The sequence below is a fragment of the Acanthochromis polyacanthus genome, chromosome 5 (assembly GCF_021347895.1).
Source record: "Acanthochromis polyacanthus isolate Apoly-LR-REF ecotype Palm Island chromosome 5, KAUST_Apoly_ChrSc, whole genome shotgun sequence".
Lineage (NCBI taxonomy): Eukaryota > Metazoa > Chordata > Actinopteri > Pomacentridae > Acanthochromis > Acanthochromis polyacanthus.
The window spans coordinates 14,627,536-14,645,273 of record NC_067117.1 but is presented as its reverse complement, the minus strand read 5'-3'; the positions used below and the strand labels follow the sequence as shown (position 1 = coordinate 14,645,273).

General features: G+C 39.3%; 2 protein-coding genes across 3 annotated transcripts; one reads left to right on the top strand and one right to left on the bottom strand.

Annotated features, from left to right (window-relative positions):
* Positions 1–582: 582 nt before the first annotated feature.
* On the bottom strand, positions 583–13,726 carry LOC110949902 (RNA-binding protein 5-like). 2 transcript variants are annotated; one of them, XM_051947865.1, is made up of 25 exons: positions 13,667–13,726; positions 9,036–9,079; positions 8,781–8,949; positions 8,514–8,657; positions 7,833–7,902; positions 7,383–7,456; positions 6,489–6,572; positions 6,345–6,405; positions 6,151–6,216; positions 5,900–6,060; positions 5,711–5,808; positions 5,343–5,430; positions 4,084–4,152; positions 3,923–3,989; positions 3,729–3,832; positions 3,474–3,603; positions 3,146–3,237; positions 2,865–3,041; positions 2,630–2,779; positions 2,250–2,321; positions 1,988–2,167; positions 1,727–1,801; positions 1,535–1,635; positions 1,275–1,404; positions 583–1,081 (listed from the first exon to the last, which is right to left on the bottom strand). In XM_051947865.1, exons 2-25 carry the CDS (start codon positions 9,050–9,052, stop codon positions 956–958), a joined length of 2,505 nt encoding a protein of 834 aa, XP_051803825.1. In that variant the 5' UTR covers positions 9,053–9,079; positions 13,667–13,726; the 3' UTR covers positions 583–955. The 2 variants fall into 2 exon arrangements, with proteins under 2 accessions (XP_051803825.1, XP_022047911.1); XM_022192219.2 differs by lacking the exon at positions 13,667–13,726 and adding an exon at positions 9,659–9,801.
* emc3 (ER membrane protein complex subunit 3) lies at positions 13,712–17,576 on the top strand. The gene is made up of 8 exons (XM_022192221.2): positions 13,712–13,866; positions 13,958–14,015; positions 14,131–14,224; positions 15,352–15,456; positions 15,595–15,676; positions 15,805–15,884; positions 16,078–16,160; positions 16,250–17,576. Exons 1-8 carry the CDS (start codon positions 13,712–13,714, stop codon positions 16,376–16,378), a joined length of 786 nt encoding a protein of 261 aa, XP_022047913.1. The 3' UTR covers positions 16,379–17,576.
* The last annotated feature ends 162 nt before the right edge of the window (positions 17,577–17,738 follow it).

The window sequence follows — 17,738 nt, the reverse complement described above, 5'->3', positions numbered from 1 at the left end:
TGGACTTCAGGAAAGCCCCAGCCCGATACAAAGTTCTACACCGCCATCATGAAGTCCATCCTCATCTCGTCCATCACCGTGTGGTCACTGGGGCCCCTGCCAGGGACAGACAGACTTCAGAGCATTGTAGCTCTGCTGAGAAGATGATCGGCTGCAGCCTCCCATCTCTCCAGGACCTGTATGTCTCCAAGACTCAAGGGCATGAAGGCCGGATCACAGCCGACCCTTCTCACCCTGGACACAAACTTTTCGAGCCACTTCCCTCAGGCAGGAGGCTACGGTCCATAGGAGATAAATCTGACAATAACCAGCCACTGTCAAGTAACTCTGGAGACTGACAACCTGCTCCTCAAATCTTGGAGCCATTAGCCCTGTAAATATTGATCTCAGAGATCATTAGCACCACTTAGTAATTTATTGTGTACAGCACAGGAACTGTGACAGAGCCTCTGTGATTCCTGAAACTGCTGCTGCTTACTGAATAAAAAAGTGGAGTCTGATCTTCACAACAAATCAGAGAAACGACAGTAACAAGATGGCTGACTGAATGCCGAACCAGTCACATCAGCACACAACTTTGCATCCGTTAGTAATTTTATTTTATTTTAGAATTCAGAGTAACAGAAATTTACACTTGGAAAAAAAAAAAAAAATCATCTTTCAGACAAGTGTCTGTGAGCACGAATGACAGGTTTAATCACCACATTGATTCTCACAGAAACATGTCCTCAGCAACTTAATATAGCAACACTATACAAAATGTGTGTGTTCATCGCCTTTAAAACATATTTTGGATGACAAAATATCAAGATAAACTAAAAAAAAAATCAACAACTATATCTTATATACATGATCAGTTTGTACAAAGGGATATATCTACTTTTCTGTAACAGCAAGATGTTTTGGCCACAAAATTTAAATTTCACAGTCCAGAGTGATCGTTCTTCTCTCCAGTTCACTCTATCTCAGTGAAGCGTGCAAACATGGCCTTACGAACAGCATCCTTGTATGTGTCAGATGCTGATAGTTCATATGAGCTTTGTTTAATACCCAAGCCCGTGCCCTTGGTCCTTAATGAAGCCTGTGTGGAGAAGCAAAGACAGTTATTAGAGGAGACAGATCGGCCGCAGGTGCCCCTCAGGTAACCGTGCTAATTGCTTTGCGTGTACAAAAGAACACTCTGACATACAAACTCCATCTGTTTGTGAGGAAATGACTGTTATACCGAAGAAAAAAACTGTGAAAGTGCACTGATTTGTTATTTGTCTACTCACCGAGATGGGAGCAGTGATGCCCTGTTGGTGGCGCCCCAGACCTCTGCCCTCCTGCCAGCCCATCGCTTGCAACATTTTGCTGCCAATATTATCACTTGTCAGGCCGTCTTTGGTGGGCTGTTCATAGTTTCTGAATGAATGACAGGAGACAGTAGAGAGTTAGAATTAACAAAGCATAACAGACTTCACTAGAATCACAAAAGGTCCATTTCTGGAATTTTAAAGGTGGCTTGGAGTGACATTTCATGATCAGCACTTACACTGTCGGGGCTGGTGCTTGATAGAATTTCTTCTTCGGTACAGGAGGTTCAGGAACACCGTACTTCTCCCTTCTTTCTGCAGCTCTGTCTCTGTATTTCAGCTGTTAAAATGATCACAGGTTATTCAATACATTCTCCATGAAAACAAAAAAAAAGACGGAGAATAAAGGTTTCCATTTTTGGGTCACATACCTCAGTTTCTTTCCTCTCTAGCTCCTCCAGCTCGGCTTCTGAAAGCCTCGATCTTCTCTGAATTTCCAAATTTTGCTAAAACAGTTAAAAGAACTTTTAATAGCCCAATCAAAAGAAAACTAAACCAACATTATGTTCACATAAATATATGTAACCTCAGTTTCTCCGTAATGTACTTTTTTTTATGCACTGAACAGATGGCAGTGCCCGGAATATTCATAGCTACTTGCACATTAAACGCCTGCTGTTTCCCATCCTCACCTTGTGGAGGTCAGAGAGCTGCTGGTGACGCAACAGAGCCTCTTTGGTGGGGAACTGACGGCGGCACAGCAGACAAACCATCTTCTTCCAGTCTGTTATTTTTCCCTCGTCCTCTACCGCTCTATCTGAGCCACCCTCCTCTGGGTCACTATCACCATTGTAGGCAGCAAAAAAATCACTCTGCAATAAAAAAAACCCCCAGAGTATTAAGTTGTTTTGCTATTACCAATGCAACAGGACAATAATGGCAGAGACAACAAACCTTTGCGGGAATCTCCTGCTCTGTCAGCTTGAATTGTTCAGCCAAGAGGGACGAGATCTCAAAATTTCCCATCTGTTGAAAGGCAACAAATTAAGTGTAAAGTTTCACAACACAACTGCCAGTCAGTCATCTCACATTCACTATCAACGAAAAGCTATTTCAGATGTGTGTAAAGATGGAAGCAATGCAGATTTATGTGCCTGATAAACAAACCAATAGATCAAATTAGGGGTTTTAATTTAATTTGCAAAAAAATCCAAATGTGAGTTAGTGGGGTTTCCCAGTGAGCAGAATTTCAGTGTGCACTGATAGTTTCTTGTTTACCATTACATCATTCCAAACCAAATCATACTGAGGAATAATAGCGACTATTACATTACCTTCCTCTCGAAAAGTGAGAAACCTGCATCTGCAGCTGCAGACTCTTTCCTGTCCTCTTCCTTGGAAGCTCCTAAGCCTTGGAAACTGCTCTTAAAACTTTCTTTTTGCTTATTTAAGCTTTTCGCCCAGCGCTCCATGTCCTTTGCAATCTGCAGTTTAATATGAAAAGAAAAGTTATTTCAGAGACAATATAAGAGCCACTGACAAAAGCAAATTTCTCGAAGCAGCATTTACCTGCTGTGCAGATTTATTTTTGGGCTTCTCTTTTTTGTCTTTAGGCTCTTTGCTGGTGGTGGAGGAACTCGCTGCAGCTTGCTCTGTGCTCGTGTCTGATTCAGTCGGTGCAGGAACGTATGTCTGCTGCTCACTGTCCCAGTAGAGGTACTGCTGAGTCTCAGAGTTATAGTAGTACTAGCGATGGCAAGCAGGGAAGATAAATAGAAAGCATTGAATGAAATTAGAATACAAAAGCAGCAGTAGATCATGTTGTTTCAGTAAAAGCACAGTGTACATACTTGGCTGCTGGGATCATAGTACAGGCCAGTCTGTGGATCATAATAGTAACCTGAAGACTCATCATACTGATACGTGGAGGTGTCAGGGACAGCTGCAGATATTAAAAGAAAAATATGCAAATCAAAAACAGGTTTTCTAAAATCATGGCTTCATTCATCAACACACAGAACAGTACTCCCTTTTTTTAGATTATATATTTTATAGTTTCAGTAGAAAAATGACATGCAGCCAATGTTTCCCAGCTGGGAATCAGACTGTTAAAGGCCTCTGGGTCGATGCGGGATCCACACTAACCGCTCTACGCAGAGGATTAATTCAGAATCTCACCTGTTGTGCTAGCAGTCGAAGTAGCAGAGACTGTTGTTGCAGCCGTGGAAGAGGCCGGTGTTATCGGTGATGTGGTGGAAACACTAGCAGCCTGCTGTGTTGCAACAACTGGCCTCACTAGTTGATGTGTCTGAAAGAGAGGGGAAAAAATCATGACGAACTTTTGCACATACTGTACAATACCAGAGTGATAAAATATCATATCCACCAGTAGCAGACTGCAGTGCACAGATGCTATATTTCTACAGTATTTACCTGTATGGCAGGCTGGCTGATAATGACAGGTTGGTACACCTGAGCTGCCTGGGATATGACCACACCTGGGGCTGTAGGGATCAAAGTCTTCACTCCAGGAGCAGCTGCAGACAGTAATGAGAAAGTTAGCAATCTCAGCATCTGTACAAAAAAAGGACCTCAAATATCTGTTAATGATTGACACCTCTGATTACCTCCCAGTAATCCATCTCCAACGACAGGAGCCAATCCTTCAGGCTGCTGCGGCCATACTTGATAATTCTGTCCCCAAATCAGAGGCAATGATTGACAGTACATCAATCAAGGGTCTTTCTTGTTAAAATCATTGTAGTGACAAAGTGGGATTTGAACTGACCTGTGCTTGTTGTGCGTAGCCCTCTGGAAGAGAAACGAAATCAGACGTGGCAGCTGAACCTTGTTGTAGCTTCAAAAATAAAAACAAGTATGGAGCAAAGTCAGTAACAACACAGTAATCAAATAAAACGGGCCATTTGCAACTGAATTGGTACAAATATAAATAAATGCTTTAAGTCAGTTAACCTGTTCTGTGACTTCATGTCATATTGAACCTAAAGCATGTTATGTTCCACTTGATCATTATGTTTGTAACACAATGAATTAAATGACTCCTTGGAAAATTGAACAGGCTTCTATACTCCAATTGAGAAGTAACTCTGCAGCTGCTAGTAGCTTTGTAGTCACCGTTTATTTGTTTAGGTCCCTCTGGTCTCAATATAAATCTCTTGACAAACTAACAAACAAACCAACTGTACATGTTTTATTTAGCACGAAATGGAAGAACGCCAGAGTAAATCAATGACAAATACCAACAAAAAAAATAACGTCATTTTTCATTAAGGGCTGCCAGGGCAAAGAGGAAATATTGGATTTTAATTTGAGAGGAGATGAGGAGGACTCCCAGGGGAAAGCTCATGTTACACAGCTGGATATCGTTGACAAGAGACACCGATACTCTAGTATACTGTCTAGTAAATTAAAACAATGTGCAGAAAGCTGGAAAAAATAGCAAATGTTTGAAATTACAGAAGTAATTTGGTTTAGCATAGGTACAGAAAATAGTCTCATTTCAAGGTTCCATATGGTGCTAATTTTCTGCATAATAGGTCTCACATGTCCCTGTGTCTTTTGCATTTTCAGCTCAAAACAAGCAAAGACGGTTCAATTTTACCATGACTGCATAATCCGTATTATCTCAGTTTTAATTCCAATTTCCGACTTCGTGAAAGTGCATTTATTTGAAATCTGCAGACATACATTTTGTCCAAAGCGACTCCAGAAAAAAAACGATCAAAAAAATTGAGTCATTTTGGTCAAATAATACAACATATGTGTTCCATTCACATCTTCACAGTAAGAATCTCTGAAAAGACATCAGATAAATGCTAAATCCTCCCACACACTCCCCACAATTGCCTTTTCTATGATTGCCATATATGACATTGGTACGGACATAATCTTCAAGTGCCTCTGATCACTAGTGCTCTTTCCCTTAATTTAATGCCAGACCACGTACTTGTGAGTTTCATGGTATTTTAAGGACAAAGAATTTAAATTACATAGAAATACACGTGAACCCATGTGAAAACCTGATACCTGACTGGACGACCACTGAGCAGCAGCAATGGCTGTGCTGGCAACAGAGAGCGCGCTGGCCCTGATCCCATCAGGCTGCACCGAGTCTCTGGAAAGGACAGACAATTATTAGTTAACCCTTAATGTTAAAACCATGCAGCATCAAAATTATTTCTTTGCTTGCGCCAGGCTCTGTGAAGGGCCAATTAAGTTGTCTGCAGCAGGACATTACTATGACTCAATAATGTAGTATAAATTAAGTGATTGTATTTAATTCTTGGCACACAAAAAGTATGTACAGCACATCACACTGTGCCCATCCAAAATAGTTTGCGTGTGATATTCTCAGAAAGTTGAATCAAGCAGCACGTGTGTGAGAGATGACTCACTTCCTAGCACTCTTGGCATAATCCACACCAATTGTTTTTCCATCCAGTTTGAGGGGTGGCTGAAGGCTCTGGAGAATGGTGAGCAGCTGAGAAGCCTCCTATATTGAAAGTACACCGTCATATGTGTGCACGTCCGCAATAGAAACATGCCAACATACATTATGAATACCCTGCTGTACAGTAACATACCAAAGGAGATGAGAGCTGCACAAAGGCAAAGCCTCTATTCTGTCCTTTTTGCTTGTCTTTAATGAGGCGGATGTTACTGGCAGACAGGTTAGCATATGGTGCCAATATGTTCAAAATTCCATCGACAGTTGACAGGGGGGCAATATTCCTCAGAATTATTGCTGTGAATAACAAAGTGGTCATTAGTAAGAGCAGAATACTGGAGAGAAGTAACATTTCTAAATGCGTCAACAAAAAAAAAAAACACTCACTGTCTCCGCTGTATTCTCCTGGCTGTTGAGACTCGACGTTTACACCATTTACTCCAGGGGACTCTCCTACACTCAGCAATGACAAACAGAGGCATATAGCTTACAAGATGGTACAAGCCACTGATATTGTGTAAGACAACGCTGCACATTTCTGGCAGAGATGAAGAAAAGTTTTACTTCAGTATATAACTCACCAACTTTTGCTGCTCCACACCTGAAACATTTCAGCCTCTTCCGAAAATTGTACAGACCGCACTGTAATAACAAGCAATTGTGGGTTTTTTTTAGGACATAAAAACAGGAAAGACAAAAAGAATATACTCAGAAATAACACTCACAGCATTGCAAAGCCAGTTTTCAAACTTCTGTCTCCTGTTGCTGTAGTGCACCGTAATGTTTTTCCCCTGGACCACCAACTTGTTCTGTGAAGTCAAAGGCGATCAGTTATATCAAGATTCCATGTGTTTCAGATCAACAGGGCAGATGAGGTCCTGCCACTACCCCACCCAGTGAGTGAGAGCAGCTGGAACGGGAAAGGGTGGCTAGGTTTACTCTCGCTGCTTAGGTGGAGTTTCTCGGGGAGTAAAAGGGAACAGAGACAGAAAGAGAAGTTCAGAGAGAGAGCTGCAGTTCTCAGTATGAGGGAACGAAGTCTCAAAAAAAAATGCTTCTAGGTGTTTGGGACCGGAGTGCTGCCAGCTCGTCCATGTCTCACTCCAGTCTTCGGATGTTAAATGGAGATGAGAAACTATCCAAGTGACTGAGCTGGAGCAGAATGTGCTATGAAACCTTGGGGCAGACAGACTAAACAAGACCACTCTGTAAACAGAAAGTGTAATCTTCAGAAGTGGAGGCAAAAGGCTGATGTAGCTGAATACTTTTTGCAGAGTGTTTTGGTTAATGTTTGCTATAGAACATACAAAAGATTTCATTGCATTTTGAAATGCCAGATCTTTATACAGTGGTGTTGCAATCTACAACTTAAATTAAATAAGCTGCTGACAAACTTATTTTGACAGAAAAAACAAATAAATCTGCTCTATGTTACAATAAAATGAATCAACTGTGAAACCAAAACTATGACCTCTGATATTACAGATTTGAATGACCAGGATTCTCTAACTACACACAAACAGAGTCAGCTCTGTAAATTGGCATTATAGTGATGGTGTTAGTCAATTTGGGCTCTAATCTCCAAGAATAATTCTAAACTTGGTGATTGTTGAGGCAACCTGATTGGTCTCCATCCATCGGGTAGAATCTTGCAAGTGATAAAACTCCACGAAGGCGAAACCTCGGCTTATACCTAGAGACAGCATTCAAATATAGACGGGAGGCGTGTTAGTTAGAATGCTTTGATATAACATTCAAACTTACAATGGGCTTGTACAGTCCAATTTAAAGTAAAACGGAGGTGAGGGGAGTTCTTACAAGGTCAAGGGGTTGGTGGTAGAATTTATCATAGCTTTCAAGTCTGTACAAAAATACCAAAGATGTAGTACATACAATTACCTTCTTACCTGACTGTATCACCAAACCAGACTGTACGCAACAGAAAGGATCCTTTGACTGTTTAATATAAGTCTTTTTTATTCAGGGATAGCAATAAAGGAGGTAAAGTGGGTTGTAAGATAGAGCAAGGAAGTGAATGAGAGACGCTCCTCTGAACAGCACACACCCACCTGTTCTTGTCTTCATCAAACGTATGTCCACAGGCTGGGGTCCTTGTAGCTGCTCAAGGGCTGTGCGAATCTGGAAGATTCAGAAGAGGACGATGAAGATCACACTCATCTGAATACAATTACTGGTCTTTATTATTGCCAGACATTTAAATTACCTGCATATATTACAACGAGTTAGTGCTTAAGCCATTTTTAGATTGGCTGGCCGCAAACTATTGCTTGCCTCTTTCTTTCTGAGTCACAAAAGAGCAACTTAGGTGAATTTCACTAATAAATTCAATTTCCTTACTCCACAAATTGCCAGAACAGACACTCAAATGCATGGTAAACTAAATGCAGAAGGCAGCCATCACCTTCCACAATCAACTGCTTAATGGTGGATAAACAGTCCTGTTCGATTAAGTATTCTGGCAATGGAAGTTAGTAAATAAAACCGATTAGTATAGGAGATTTTAAATTTTTGCCATTTACATGTGGTATAAGTTGCAATGACTGTTGAGGACTGGCTGATTTCAACTAGAAAACTTTATAGATATTCCAGGTAAGCTGACAGATTTAAACTTGGTCCAAACTACTCACTGCCTCTCAATTTCTGGCTGTAATCCCGCCAAACTTCTTGCAAGAGATATTCTGTTGCTCATGAAGAAAGAAGACATCGCTAGGTGACGAGCATGAACTTACATCATCCTCTGTGACATGGGGAGAGAGACCCCTTAGCATAATAGTCTTGCTCTCTTCCTCATGCTCTGCTTTGTAGTCCTGCTCTGGATAATCACCGTCATATTCATCGTCTGATCGGTCACTGTTGCGCCGTTTTCGACCCCTCTGTTGCAGACAAAAAATGTTATAATCAAGCTGTAATGATCAATTTTCAAATCAAAATGTTCAGTATTCTACTACCAGAGACATGCAAAACACGAGCTTGCAAAGGAATGACTGTTCACTTACCTCTGGACTGTCTCGATCTCTGCGTTCATCAAAGCGTTCTCTGTGTCTATCTTCAACCCAGCGTCGATCATAATCCCTATCCATATCTCTGCTTCGTCTGTCGTACCATTCTGGATCATCTCTCCTCCCATCAGAACCATATCGCCCACTGCGTTCACCTCGACTAGGCCTGAGAAAGAAAAAGGTGCCACTGACATAAATATATGAAAACACTGGACATGTGCTAATACATTACAAATATTAAGTATGACTTGCCTTTTATCAGTTCCCATGGTTTAATGTAGGATTAAGAAGAAATTCTGTGGAAATATTAAGAAAAAAACAGGAATCATTGTTAAAAATGGCATCAGTCAGAACAACACAACCTCTAAATCTGAGGATACTTTTTCACTTTATGTAGCAAACATAAGTCAAGTCAAATTTATATATAAAGCAATTTTTAAAGCAAGACATAGAGTTAATATATAGCAACACATTAGCCACAGTAAAGAGACAAATCTGAACAAAGGCATTCTAAAATAATGAAAAACGAAACACAAAACACAACAGGAATGAAACTAGGGTGTCAATGCATAACATAAGTGGCATTGAGGTTAAAGATGGATCTAAGCGAAAGATAAGTCACGCCGTACTTAAACGAAGAGCAGAACACGTAATACAGTTCAGATGGATAATAACTTTAGCTAGAAATAGCTGCTCTACAACGTTCAGATGTTGCTGTTTGTTGTTTTTTTTTATCGACAGCCCTGCATAAACCAGCGATCCTTAGTCAACAGTGAGCAACGGTTAGCTAGGAATAAGCTAGCGTTACGTCGACTAAATTAGCAGAAACTAGCCGAAAAAACTAACGCAAACCCGCATTCGCCAATGCTCCTTACCCCTTTAACAATGCGGCTCGCTAAACGCAATGACGACCTGATAATAACAGAAGCTTTGTAGAAGTTATTTCAGTTCTTCAGGTGACCTGTGAGCAGCGTTTTTTTCTTCTTTTTTAAAGCACCGTTTGCAAACAGGATAAGTGCTCATTACCGCCACCTACTGATCGTGGAGGCTCAATATGGAAAACGACTAAATACTCAGCACACTGAGCAAACAAATAAGAATGTAATATAACGTCATATATCCTCACTTGACCACAGCATACCTTTTTTCTTGTCCGACTTTACTTGCAAAATTCATATAAAATTGTGGGGCAATATATACATTTGTTATTGTAAGATGGGTAAATAAGATGTTAGGGGAAGTAGAATTTCTGAGGAAAAACACCCCCCTGATGAACTCCTCATTACTTTAGGCTCAGCATCCCTGGTGATCAGTGATTTGACAGGTCAAAAATGTAAATATCAGTGATGATAAAATTGTAGTGGAGTTATAATTTTGTTCTACGTGAATTGACATTAACCAAACTGCTTTAAAACATTTTAAATATATAAGTAGCAAGATTGTATTGCTCTAAATGACTCATAAGGTAAGAGTCTCCCTCGGTGGGATGACGCCCCTTTTCATGATTTTATATCTGGTTTAATAACGATGAAGTTGTAGACTCTTAGGATTTAGTTGGCCTCAAATTTATTCAGTTAAGCACACTTCTTGTATATATCATATTCATATACATATCACTTCAGGGAACATATAGCTTACTACATCATCCATCCAGTGTTTCTTTCAAGACTCTGCAATGTCATACAACTTTGCCCTATTTGTTGCCTTGTAAATATGCATGTACATTTTGTGCATATTTTCTTAAAACTTTGCCCAATGATTTTCTAATATTTACAGTCATTCACATGAAATGCAATTCGCAATACTGAAAATTGTAAATTTGGAGCAGGGTCCAGCACCCTCTGCTTCCACAAGGTTAAGCAGCTATAGCTTATAGATTGATGGAATTATGTAGCTAACCAATAAAAAAGTTAAATACACCATTTTAATTTTAAATTGTTATTATTATTTAATTTTTAAAGGTATGTTCAAGGTAGACACATTTTGGTTTGTTAGCAACTTTTCACACTCTTCGAATGGTGTAAAGCATCTAGCATAATCCAGCACTCACCAGGAACAGTTTTCTCGCAGGCTTGGAAACAAAAGAAAAAGAACTACAGAACCCTGAGGTAGTTCTGGGTCATTGTTCTCTTTAAAAACAAATGATGGTTCCAATAAGCATGAACTAACTGGAATGGAAGAATGCTGTGATGGCCATGTCGGGGTAAATGTGTCTTCAATCCTGAATAATCATACTCTACACATCGTGGTGAGAGCCATACATACAGATACTATAAAATCAAACATTAGACACTTTGAGGAACTTAAAATATGAGACATTATTGGGTTTGTTTAACATGTTTTGTTTACTAAATTGCACCACATGTGTTGTTTTATTGTTTCTATGTCTTTAGGACTGTTATAGTATAGTAAAAATAATTATAACAAATTTTCCACCTTTAACACTGTATGTAACACCTAGCCTACACGTTCATATTTTCTTATCAGGCTTTAACTTTGATGTCTTTGTGTGTATTTTTCTGCACATTGTCTCCCTCACTGTACAATAATGAGATGAGTCCACCAGAAATCAGGGTCAGAATCCTTTTAAGTCAGAGCATATTTAGTATTCATTAGCAGACCAGCTTTTCTGTATGTTTTGTGATGTAACTCCCTTAAAGTCTGACTAAAAATCCAGTGTTATGACTATAGTGGGGCTGAAATGACAAAGATTTATGATGTAATATTTTCAAGCTGTTTCAACTGCATTTCAGTTACTATATTAATTTTATTTTAAATTATAGTGTAGTTGTGAAATGAAATAGAATATGACATGTTTGCATTTGTATAGACTGGCGACCTGTCCAGGTGTCCCCTGCCTTCACCCTAAGTCAACTGGGATTGACTTGAGCCCCCTGTGACCTTAAAGAGGATTAAGCGGTGTATAGATAATGGATGGATGGATGGATGGAGGTTTGGATTTGTATTATCAGTCTGAAATTTGGCCATATGTGTCAAATTCCCCAAGATCTCAACAATCCTAATATAAATTAAAAATAGATGACATGTCTCTATATGACATTAATCTTGCAGATCTACTGTATTCCAGATTTGCATTAAACCATCTACTAACCTTAATTCTCATTCTTAATAATCCCTTGAACAAGACCCTTAACCGTATTTGCTTCAGAGGCGGCTTAGTATGACTGACCCTGTGCTCTGTACCCAGCTTACTAACAAGCTGGGATATAACCTAACAGACTTTCCCAGTACCAGATCAATAAAGTATATACAACAATGTAATAATTGTGACAATGTTTTTGGGGTATGAATCAGAATCAGAATCTATTATATCAGCAAATAATTTTTGACATATAAGGAATTCAACGCAATGTCTTAGTGTACAACTGTAATAATGACAAGCAGAAATTTGCTAAAGATAAAAAAAAGTTAAAAAGCAAATGCTGCAAGTAAATACATAGTAAGTTTAGCAACTCCAACAGATTAGAAGTAATAAAAGGTAATACAATTTTTACAGTGAGCAGGAATGTGCACACTATATAGTATGAAATAAGACAATACTTTAATTTAAATAATATTATACTCAAAGACAGTTTAAATATTTAAGCAATGTAGTACAAAAAAATTAAATAAACCAAAATATACATAAGTACTTACAGAAATAACAGGATTGACACTGAGACAAACATTCAGGGCACCAGTAAGCCTTTCAAATTTAAGAACATAAAATAGAAAACACGAAGCTGCTCAGTCATTGCATGATTTCCAACAGATAAGTCCTGATAAAAGTCCCCAGTGGTGGATTTTTAGTAGGATTGCAGTCATGTGATCGTCCTGTGGATCCAGACTATAAGCCGCATCACTGACAAAATCTAGTCAGGTGATCCTTGTGCCATTTCTGACTTTCCGTGAAAATTTCATCCAAATCAGTTATTCCGTTTTTGAGTAATGTTGCGCACAGACAGAAGGACAAACTTAACTCCACAGCTTTCCTTGGCAGAGTAATACAATTTAAAAAGTTGGACTGAATAAACTAAATCTGTCATTAATTGTAGTTTATCAGACCTCAAAACATTCGGCACATGTTTTTCCTTTATTTTTTGAACGATTTCTTGACCCTCCTTGAATTTATTATTGATAAAAAAGGACTTCAAGCCAACCGCAAGTACCATGGAGCACAGAGTCTAACACCGAGCTCTCAGGACAACACTGGCCGAGAACACCACACGCTGCTGCGGGCACCTCCTCCATCACCGCGGGGTGGCGCTACAGTCCCGGTGAGTGAGATGCGGATGAGCTACAGAAGCAGAAATCTGCTCTCATCCCTTTAGCCCACAGCGCGATGACCGTGGCGGTGAATGCGGGCTGTTAGAGATTGCTACCTTGACTGAAACTACCTCGTACGGCGGAGGAGTCGTGGCTCTGGCAGCGGGAGGAAACACTGCAGCTGCTGGTCGCTGCGCTAACTCGGCTCGCTTCTCGCTCCTACTGTGACCCGGACATCAGGAAGAAGGTAGCCAGCTGGCTAACGTTAGCGCAGCATTAGCGTCAGCTTTTATTACCCACCGTTGAACTTACATGCATACTTGATAGTTCCTTTAACAGATAATTTCCACATTGTGAAGTCGAGTTTAGATGATGTTTTATTCAAGGGGAGTTAGTTAGCTTAATATCCATCGTTAGAATAAATGACGCTTGCTAGCTAGCTACATCGGCTGTCAGCCCATCCCTCTGCACCGTCAGTGCTAGCTTGACATACAGCTTCTTACAAATTTACTTACCTGTTATAACAAGCAGGCCTCACGACAGTTAACACTACTCCAGTATTTACTTCGAACAGAAAGTTTCTTTTTATGTACAGAAAGCGTTTTTCAAGCGCTCACCTTGCTGTCTGTGTTTGTGGCTGTGTGGTGAAGCCAGCAGGCAGGATGGCTGAGCCGGAGCTTCTGCTGGACTCCAATATCAGATTGTGGGTGGTGTTGCCCATCGTCTTCATCACCTTCCTAGTCGGGGTCATACGGCATTATGTGTCCATTCTTCTTCAAAGTGACAAGAAGCTGACGTTGGAACAAGTTTCTGACAGGTAAGGATTGCCTAATTGCAAAGTGAATCACATTTAACTAACATTTGCAGGTGATTTAATGAAATATGTGTTGCCCCATGTTCATATCCAGCCAGGTTCTTATTCGGAGCAGAATTCTCAGAGAAAATGGAAAATACATTCCCAAACAGGTAGGCATTTTTCCCCCCATAATATACTTAAATCGACAAAATACACAGTTAAACCATTGCTCTTTCCATGCCTACACCTTAAGGCGGTGTTATTAAACATCTCTCTGTGTTTCAGTCCTTTTTGATGAGGAAGTTCTACTTTAATAATCAAGAGGATGGGTTTTTTAAGAAGACCAAAAGAAAGGTTGTTCCACCCTCTCCAATGACAGGTAAATCTTTTACGTAAAGTACAAGGTGCACTCTGATGCAATCATTAGTTCTGTAATCCACGCAAATTAGAGAAGATCATTTATTTAAAACAGAAATGTCAATTTTATTGAAATGATTTAAATGTAAAAACCCAAGTTAGGTCTACTGTCCGTAATCTGAAGTTCTACCCTATGACCCACTTCAAATCAAACGTAGGAAGGGAATTTCACTGTATTTGTTTAGAGTTGCTTATTCTTGTACATCATGTTTTAAGTACTGAAAGTTGTTTTTCTGTTTCATAATTCATATATTACAACAAAGATAGGTTAAGAACATCTAAGAGATATTATACTATGAAGTCTTGTCAGTATGAATAGGCAACCACAGTGTAGCTCAGACTACACAACAGAATAAAACCCAGGCACAAGTAGCGCTTCAATGATCTATCAATCAGCTGTCAACTATTACATTTTGAGTAGCTACTTAACAGAAAAGTCACCATTTTCTGTTTTAAGCTTCTTTAGAATTGTTTTTTGATGGTTTCTTTACTCCTTTGTTACAATATACAGAATAATGTTGGGCTGTGGACAAAACAAGACATTTAAGGACATCATCTTGGACAAACAACACTTCCCATGATTTTCTGTCATTTCATACACAGAACAACTGATCAGTAAATCGAGAAAATATTAGAGATTAATCATCATTGTAAATGACTGTTAGTTGTACCCATGGAACAGGAGGGCACAATGGCAGCTGGTAACACTCATTCGTTGCACTCTTGACTGAGATTCTGCAGAATGGTCAAGTAAATGGTGCTTGTACATGAAGTGGAGTTTGCTAAATGTGAAGGTTACTTACTTGGACTTGCATAGCTTGAGACCACCTCCAGTGAAGCACCTACTGACGACGAAGCTGCCCGTGCAGTTTGTAGTAGAAGTGGATGTATATCAGGACATATAATGTAGATACAGTTGACCGACCATTTTCTCTACATCAAGACTAAAACAAAAGCTTCTTGTAATGTATACAATATGTGTCTAGGTTGGTGACTCAGTAATGTTGTCATAGTGCCGCAAACTCACTTTGCTTTGCTCTAAAATATTCATTGCTAAGGTAAAATGTCGTTCATTACACGTCTGCACAGATCCCAGCATGCTGACAGACATGATGAAGGGAAACGTGACCAATGTGCTTCCCATGATCCTCATTGGTGGCTGGATCAACTGGACCTTTTCAGGATTTGTGACAAGTAATGATATCTGATGTTGTAGCTTGCATTGAATGACGCAGCATGCATCGAAACAACATTCATTTTCACTTTAAAACAATGTCGGTGATATTACATGGAAGTTACACACTGAGTTCTTTTGTGCTCTATTTCACACAGCTAAGGTTCCCTTCCCTCTCACGCTACGCTTTAAACCCATGTTGCAACAAGGAATAGAGCTGCTCTCACTGGATGCTTCCTGGTAAACCAATAAAACGAGATCTGTAGTCATATACTGTTTCAGTCATTATGTAATAATCTCAAAAGCTTAAACTAGTGCATGACCTTCCCGTGATTTGCTCTGTTTTTTTGTGTGCATTTATTATCTAGGGTGAGCTCAGCGTCATGGTATTTCCTAAATGTGTTTGGACTTCGAAGCATGTACTCCTTAATTCTTGGCCAAGACAACGGTAAGTTTAAATAAGCGACAGATAATCTAAGTGTTTTATTGTGCCGGTTGGTGCAGTTTAATGACAACATAAAAATTCGAGCTACCGGTGAATCGTGATATTTTCTGAATTCAGTGATATCTGGGATTGAAGAGCTTATTATGTTTTGTACCCAGATATTGATGGTGTTTTCTGTGTGATTTATTCCCTGTAGGCGCCGATCAGTCAAGGATCATGCAGGAGCAGATGAGTGGAGCTGCTATGGCCATGCCTGCAGACACTAATAAAGCTTTCAAAGTGTGTAATGTGGCGTCAGCATTATGAACTACTGACTGTGAGCATGGGTAGTTGTTTTTCACGTGGTATTTATTATCTTTGATTTTTAGGCGGAGTGGGAAGCACTGGAGCTGACTGACCATCAGTGGGCGCTGGAGAGTGTAGAGGAGGATCTGATGAGCAGGGAGCTGGACTTTGATGGCATGTTTAGCAAGGAGCTCCCAAGTGGTATCTTCTGATGGCCTAATCACGTCTACTCGGAGCCTTCAGTTTAAAGTTTGATAATTGCAGGGATTTGTTTTTTTGTGTAAAACCGCACAAGTGGAACAAATCCCTTCATGTTATGCAAAGTTTACATTAACTAATTTGTGGTCATTGTCTTTTCACTTGTGTTTACGTTTCCATTCCTGTTCATAAATAATCTGAGATAACTTAAACTACACTGGTTCTGCTGCTGTCTCGTGCATATTAGAAAACATTGCTTTGTTGTGTCATCTGTGAGACAAGGAGATATTTGGGAGAAATTAAGTGACTTTTTGCTCATTGACATGCGTTCTTATTGGCTTGCAACTGCATTCCATCAAAATACTATTAGGTAATAAATCCTAGACAGATCAGCTGTTTTGTGTCAGCTGTCTAAAGGCAGAAGCAGGCCCAAGTATGGTTTGTTTTCAGCAAGAGGACATGCTTTTGTGATTGAAATATTGTGTTGATCAATTATGTAGACAATTTATTTTGTAATATAACTCCCTTGTGTTTTGTACAGTATAAAGTCTGTTTGACTAAAAGTTTGTTTTTATTTGTTGCAGTGTAGAAAAACACATTAAAAAATTAACATACAAAGAAGCAACTTGATTAATATTCTAGTCGGCTTATAGGCAATCAATTTGTAAAATTGAAGTTTCATTTAGCATTTATTACAAATTTGTCAATCTAATAATTCTCCAGGAGTTAAACATTTACTGCATTTAATTAAGTGACGATGAAGGTAGTGAAGTTTAAGAACTGAGATTTTAGAAGGAATGTAGCTTACAATTACATTTTTTCATATAGTCTTGCAGTCTTAACTTGTTTTACCTAATTTTAGTCGCTGTTTGAATTTACCGTAAATTACAATATAGTTCTTAAATGCTGTTGAGCAAGATTTTTAAAAATGCACCAGCCATTAAAAATTGAGGTTCAGGTTTAAACAAGCCATTTCTTCCAACTGTGAAATTGCCAAAACAGAGATGTTTCAAATGATATAAGCCTAGAAAGAAATGGATTTTCGTTTTCAGTTGTTGCCACCTGTGTTTTCTCCCTGTCAGGTTACAGCTGAATAATCATATGTAGATACATCAAATATTGTATATTTACATGTATGACAAACATTCAGATAAGTCAATTAAGGTTTTTTTTTTAAGTCAAGGACACTAAATAAACTGTAGTTTTACTCAGGCTCTTTCGCTACTGCTGCTGTGTTTATTTAAGGATAAATGTGCATTGTCAAACTATTATTTCTACCTGCACCATATCTCTTCATTTTCCGTTGCCATGGTGAATCGTAGTATCCATTGATGTACTCACAGTGAGAACATCAATTGAACCGTCAGCCGTTGT

Excerpts from the sequence above, each read along its gene's own strand:
- LOC110949902 (XM_051947865.1), bottom strand. Across the intron at positions 8,658-8,780 it reads GAGATCGAGACAGTCCAGAG|AGGGGTCGAAAACGGCGCAA; the intron begins GTAAGTGAACAG and ends TGTCTGCAACAG. Across the intron at positions 1,405-1,534 it reads CAAGCACCAGCCCCGACAGT|AAACTATGAACAGCCCACCA; the intron begins GTAAGTGCTGAT and ends TCATTCATTCAG.
- emc3 (XM_022192221.2), top strand. The coding sequence starts at position 13,712 with ATGGCTGAGCCGGAGCTTCTGCTGGACTCCAATATCAGATTGTGGGTG. Across the intron at positions 15,457-15,594 it reads CTTTTCAGGATTTGTGACAA|CTAAGGTTCCCTTCCCTCTC; the intron begins GTAATGATATCT and ends TATTTCACACAG. Across the intron at positions 15,677-15,804 it reads CTCTCACTGGATGCTTCCTG|GGTGAGCTCAGCGTCATGGT; the intron begins GTAAACCAATAA and ends TTTATTATCTAG.